The sequence below is a fragment of the Charadrius vociferus genome, unplaced genomic scaffold (genome assembly GCF_000708025.1).
Source record: "Charadrius vociferus isolate BGI_N301 unplaced genomic scaffold, ASM70802v2 scaffold259, whole genome shotgun sequence".
In the NCBI taxonomy this organism is placed as follows: domain Eukaryota; kingdom Metazoa; phylum Chordata; class Aves; order Charadriiformes; family Charadriidae; genus Charadrius; species Charadrius vociferus.
This window is the reverse complement of record NW_009661368.1, coordinates 7577224-7583742: the sequence shown is the minus strand read 5'-3', so window position 1 is coordinate 7583742 and position 6519 is coordinate 7577224. Positions and strand designations below refer to the sequence as shown.

General features: G+C 39.3%; 1 protein-coding gene across 1 annotated transcript in view; it reads left to right on the top strand.

Annotated features, from left to right (window-relative positions):
- The window catches only part of MTG2 (mitochondrial ribosome-associated GTPase 2), a 6663-nt gene extending 561 nt beyond the window's left edge, over nucleotides 1-6102 (top strand). Inside the window, exons 2-7 of the mRNA XM_009893586.1 lie at nucleotides 4-139; nucleotides 1869-2016; nucleotides 2630-2745; nucleotides 3383-3601; nucleotides 5049-5187; nucleotides 5557-6102. Coding sequence (XP_009891888.1) covers nucleotides 4-139; nucleotides 1869-2016; nucleotides 2630-2745; nucleotides 3383-3601; nucleotides 5049-5187; nucleotides 5557-5951 — 1153 coding nt within the window. The 3' untranslated portion in view covers nucleotides 5952-6102. The remainder of the gene's footprint in view (nucleotides 1-3; nucleotides 140-1868; nucleotides 2017-2629; nucleotides 2746-3382; nucleotides 3602-5048; nucleotides 5188-5556) is intronic.
- The last annotated feature ends 417 nt before the right edge of the window (nucleotides 6103-6519 follow it).

Sequence of the window (6519 nt, the reverse complement as noted above, 5' to 3'; positions counted from 1 at the left end):
CAGAGAGGAGGGGCTGGAGCTGTGTGTGCCATCTCTTCATTGCACTCGGAGGCGGCAGCCGAGTTTCTCCACAAGCTGCGCGAGGTGCTCAAAGAACAGGCGGCTGAGGCAGAAAAGGGTCATTTCGGAAAGGAAACTGGTAAGTTGTGGAGAAATTGAGGTGGCGGTGTGGAGCGCCGTTGCCTTGCTGGGCGGTCGCCTCCCGGGCGCGCCTCAGGAAACAGCATACCCCCTCCTTGCCGGTCTTTCCTCACAGCGCTCAAATATACGCTCTTGATGTGAGGGGCCGTTTTTCTAAAATCTGATTATCTTTGTGAATAGTGAGGAAATAAGTCCGCCGTGTGGCGCTCTCGGTGGGCGGAGGTGCCGCGGCGGCGGTGCGGGTGCCTTTAGCCGCGGCCGAAAGCGTCCGTGGGTCGGGAGAGCAGAAAGTCTTGTGTAGCTTTAAAGCTAAAATACTGTTTTGTTTCTCAGTGGTTTTATAGTCTTACACCGTAGACAGCTGCCAAACAGGCAGCATTTTATGTCAGAGAAACTGTAGGGTCCTAAGACTTTTTCTTCATTGTCGTTTTCACGCGTTTAGTGAAAATCTGATTTTCTAATGATCAATAAATCACTTCTCATTTGAAGCGATAGTTTACTCTCTCGCCGTGTGGTGGTGCCAGATACTTTTCTAAAAGAGGCTTTGTAAGAAATCATTGGTGATAGTATAACTTTAATTATGAAGAGTTAAGGGTTGGGGTTTTTTTCAGTTGCTTATCTTGGTATCATAATACTAATAAGACTTTTTCTCCCTCGCATACTGTTTGGGCTGTTTGGTTAAAGTGACCCTTACTGCTCATTCTCGTGAAGTCCCTTAGTAATTGCCAGAATAGGAATGTTCCCACAGTCAAGGTCCTGCTTTCTCTTTTCATCCCCGTATGTAAACAATTCCACCTCCCTGTATGAATGTACTTCTCTAACATTTCCCCTTTTGGGTTTCAGCCTGCTTCCAGGAGATAGGTAAATACCATCAAACCCCTTTTGCTGATAGAAAAGCTGAAACATAGTGCAGCATAATTAGTAGTTTGCCAGAAGTCAAATAATAAGTTAATGTCAGAAATAGAGCCAAGAGCTGAAATTCTCTTTACACTGTTTTTTTTAGCCCCTGAGCAAGTGGTTGTGGCATATATTAAGATTTCCTCTTCTTACTTTCTTCGCAAATACTCTCTATTCTTTGTCTTTAATACTTCTCTTAGTTGTTATAAGATTGAAGTTTGCCTTGATTTCATCACCTGGTATAGAAAGCATAAGTCAGGGTGAGAATACCCCTCCCACACATGCACTATGTTGGGGTTTTTTTGCAAAGTTCAGTTTGATTTAAAGAAATAAAAAGTTTATGTATATTTTTTTTTAAAATTTTTGTTTTCATGAGTGGGAACACAGTTACTGAGTGATTTTTGGCTTACAGTGTGGCAGCTTTCTTGAGCTACCTGTCAGCATTATATAAATGTATTAAAAGGATACTTTTCCTGTTATTAGTCCAATTAATGTGACTTTTGCCTTCTGGTATCTGAGCTGCTGCATTAGGTTATATTGACATAGCCTCAGGCAGGTACTTTTAAGGGGGTTCTTAAAAATACTTTAAAAATTAGATCTGTTTTTTGTTACTAATATACTCAGTGTGCTGCATTTAGTTGATCTGTGAATGACAGCAGAGTTATGATGTCTTTGTGGGGTTTTTTTGTGAGGGTTTTTTTTTTTGCTGTTGAATAGAACTCATGACATAACAGGTCTGCATATTACTAAGTTTTGTAGAACAATCAACTTGTTGGAAGATGACTCTGATAAACTGTACTTAAAGGGTACAAAACCCATCCTTGTTACAGACACGCTATTTTGTGGATCACCGGAAAGTGCGTGTGGTTGGAGGACAAGGAGGAGGAGGGGGTCATTCTTTTTATAGTGAACCCCGAAAAATATTTGGAGGTCCAGATGGTGGAAATGGAGGTGATGGGGGTCACGTCATTTTGAAAGGTAAAACTCATTAAATCTCTTTTGTTTCATGTTGTCTTATCACTTAACACCTCACCCCCAGCAAAAACCCTACAACACACTCTATGGTGGGAGCTGGTAAATGTCAAATTGGTTGTTTCTGTATAAGATGTCTTTGCTTTTTAAGCTTTGTCCTGAGCTGTGGCAACAGGGACATAAATGACACTGACAGCCTTAGAAAGCATTTTGAAAATCGAGATATTTTGCAGGCTTTTTAGTGGCTAGTGCATGACTATGTTGTAATAAGGCTGGGTTCTGATCAAATTTTACCCTTAAGGTGGATAAAGCTGCTTCTGACGTCACCCTGCTGCAAAATCTGCTAATCTAGCAAATGAATTTTCCAGAGTATTTTGTAACAGTTGATTTTGGAATGACCACATAATAAAGCCCGTGGTTAATAAACCTAAGTAAAGGCTGTTAGACTTCATCATAACTTACATTAATGTTAGTTTTTCCTGATATGTTACTATTGAGACAGTAAATAGGATGTGCATTTATGCAATATTCACAAAGGAAAAGAACAGTCAAAAGCTTGCTTTTCTGTGTCTGTTCTGCTAATGCAATGAGTTTAAAATATGCGTATTGTGCTTTACAGCTGACAGGCAAATGAAATCACTTTCTTCAGTCCTCCCCTTCTACCAGGGTTTTCATGGAGAGAAAGGAGGAAGCAAAAACTGTTATGGAGCTAATGGTGCATATATGTATGTTAAAGTAAGTAGATTAAGGTTGCATGCTAGTGTGTTAGCTTTGTATTAACAAAATTCACATTTTCAAGCTGGATGACCTTATTGTGAGAAAATCTCATGTGATTTCTTTTCAGGGAGCCTTGGGTGCTGTCTCTGCTGAGACAGAGCTGGTTGGCACACAGGCAGATGAAGCTGCTTTAAATTGTTTGTAAAAATTGGACTTCTTTGGAAGGTACATCTGGCCAAAATAAATACCGTTCTGATTTGCTTTACTTCTAGGGGTCATATGCCTAGAGCAATGACAACACAGAACTTCTTAAATAGGAGTAAACTTTTTTCTTTCCTCAACATGCCTGTTCTGGTGCACACCTAAAATACGTTTCTTAGCTCACTACTATGCTTAGGCTTCTTTGCATAAAAGGAGAGAAAGAAGGTTATAGTGCTGTTAACATCTTAATGAAGTGTACATGTCTATCAGTGCCGTTTGGGTCCAGAAAGCGATCCTCATGAAGTACACTTCTATTTTTGGATTCCCCAGCTTGAGGATATGGAGGACTGATTTTCAACAAATCTAAAATCAGCTGGTGAAGGATCTGCTGAAGACAGCTGTGCTGCAGACTTTGACCTTCAAGTGTAATGCTTGCATCTCTCCTCACTTTAAGGTCCCTGTAGGTACATTGGTGAAGGAGGATGGGAAAGTTGTGGCTGACCTCGCTCGACATGGTGAAGAGTATGTTGCAGCTTATGGAGGAGCTGGAGGGAAAGGTAATCGCTTTTTTCTTTCCAATGAGAACCGAGCTCCAACATTATTTACTCCAGGAGAGCCAGGTCAGGAAAGGGTCCTCCATCTGGAACTCAAGACAACAGCTCATGCAGGATTGGTGAGTGTCGCTGTGGTCCTTCCAACTTCTTTATCGTTGTAGGATGACACTTGACTGACTGAAGAAATAATGTTTGATAACATTTTTGTTAGCCTTTTTGCGTGCTTGTTTAGAGATGCAACTCAATGCTTTCTTGATGTTACTTGGTAGAAGGGTGTCTAAAGTGATTTGCAGAGCTGTCACTCTCTTGCTATTTGACGTCATCCTACTTTTGCTAAAACCAACACTATATATAGGAAAGCAATGTACAAGATTCATCAGTGATTAATAGACTCACTGATGATGTACAGCAGACTTTGCTGGTTCTGCAGATGAACGGTACAGTATGGAGAGTTCTTATAAATTAATTTCTGTTTTCCTCTTTATTTTTTTAAAGGAAATTGATAAAGTTCAAATCATCTTCTATTTTATCCCTTTATTTCTCTTTTTACACATACTAAACATTTTACTTTGTTAGTTCCAGATTTAGCATCTTCTGAAATGAAAATACTATTTAAACATGAATGCTGAGTCAATTTAGGGCTTAAGCTGTTTTCGTTCTTAAGTATGGAAATGTTTTAGCACCAGCTGGTAAAGCAGTTAAAATTATGCTTTGCTGCAAAGAGTTCTTGCTGTAGTTCAACAACTGCAGAATAACTGTCTTATCTAGCAGAATTTTGTGAATTTAATTAGAGACTAAGAAAAGAGTTGGCATTGGTGGATCAATACACTTAATTCTCTGACCAGCTGGACACTCTGGTCCACTTCTCACATTTTTGGCACTAATTTGGAAATCTGAGATGAATCTGTTTTGCACTTCACTTACTCAAGAATTCAGAGTGTGTGACATCAGCAAATAGGAGAATTTAGGATTTGATCTACTTTCATCTGAGTATTATTGACCAATTGTATGGCTATCATATAGGATATCTCATAGTAACTTCATTTCTGGGATAGGTTTGTTTAAATTCTTGTCTTCCCAGAAAGCCAAGTTTCAATTTAGTTCTTCGACATTGAGTCTATGAAGAGCTGTAAAATCCCAGATTTGCAGGCATTCTGGTTACTCGCAGGCCAAACTATGTTACTGAATCAGTAACAGTTCTGAATTATTTTGGGAAATAATGAATCAGAGTTGGAGAACACAGATAAAATGGGAAGTGCAAGACACGGTGTCGTAACATTATTTCGGGGTAAAAGAGATCTTATGGTATATACCCTTTTGACTCTGAACAAAGTCAATACTTAAGATGGCACAAAAAAAAGTTTATTTATGAGAAAATACACATATAAATAAAACAGAGCTTAGGAGAAACAAAAAAAGGGGAACCAGGAGGCTTTTCAGAACTAAGTACACAAAATTAATGTTGTAATAGTCGTGCTGGAAGAACCTTGCCACATCTGCAAAAGCTTACAGTTCTTTTTATCAGGATTAATCAACCGCTGGGGCTTTAATGAGTTTGTATTCCAGGTGGGCTTTCCCAATGCTGGCAAATCATCACTTTTGAGAGCAATCTCCAGGGCAAAGCCAGCAGTGGCTGCCTACCCTTTCACAACCCTAAATCCCCATGTTGGCATTGTCCACTATCAAGACTACGAACAAGTAGCAGGTAAGATTTTGTAGTATGTTGTGTGTACCTTGATAGCAATTTGCATCACCTGCGTTAGTCTTTGAATTGCTGCAGAAGTAAGTTTAGTACTTCTGTAGAATTCTTGCTCGTTCTAAAGAACTTCAAACAAAACAATGCTGAAAGCCCATTTCAGATTCACTTATATGTGCCCTTATATCAAACTAGCAATCTGTGTTCTGTCTTCACTGGAATAATCTAAATTTAGGGGTTTTAAGAGATAATAGCAGCCAAACTTAGGATGATGCATTGAGATGTAATTCTAAAGGTACATGTACTGGTCAGTAAATGACTGGGTTTTTTTGTTTTGTTGGATATGTTGGATTCACTGTGAAATTTCTCTCATTGTAGTTGCTGACATTCCTGGCCTAATCAAAGGTGCTCATCAAAATAGAGGCCTTGGAATAGCCTTCTTAAGGCATATTGAACGCTGCCGCTTTCTCCTATATGTGCTGGATCTCTCTGTGTCTCAGCCATGGATTCAGCTGCAAGACTTAAAATATGAACTGGAGCAATATAAAGAAGGATTGTCTCAGAGGCCTTGTGTTGTCATCGGGAATAAGATTGACCTTGCTCAGTCCAGGATCAATCTGCCACTCCTTAAAGAACAGATAGATGACCGGGTCATTGCACTGTCTGCATTGACAGGAGACAACCTAGAGGAACTGTTGTTGCATTTGAGAGAACTGTATGACACTTATGTGAAGACAGAACAGTCACGAGGGCAAAGCCCGGTCAAGTGGTAGGAACCAGAACTACTGTGAACTGTACTGGATGGAGGAAAAAAAAAAAATCGTAATTTAATTGGATGGCATCTGTGTGGTTTTGGATTTTTTTTTTTTAATGCATGGGCCACAGCACGTGGATTTGTTTTGGACTGCTGCATTGGAAAGATTTGTTTGTTTGCTCACAAATGACTTCTCAATTTTCACGAATCAAAAATTCTAAAATAAAAATAAGGTGGTCCCACATTTATCTGTTGGGGTTTTTTTATACCATAACTGCTTTCAGTCACCTCTTAAACTTTTCCCCTGTTTTGTTTGGTTGGTTGTTTTTTTTTTCTTTCCCTCAGGAGACACAATTGCTCAGTGTTTTTAGGGAGGAGGAGTATGAAACAGCTGCAATTAATGATTGAAATTATTTCCTTGTTAGTATAAATAATTAACTATCTTTAAATGCTGGTAGCAGCTAAGTAGCTGTATAAACTAGTCAGGAGTTCTCTAGTTTCTGTGAGGAACCTCAAATGATGTTCTGAGAAATCCTAAGCTTAGATATTCCAAATAAAAGAAAAATACAGTTCTCTGCCCCCCCCCC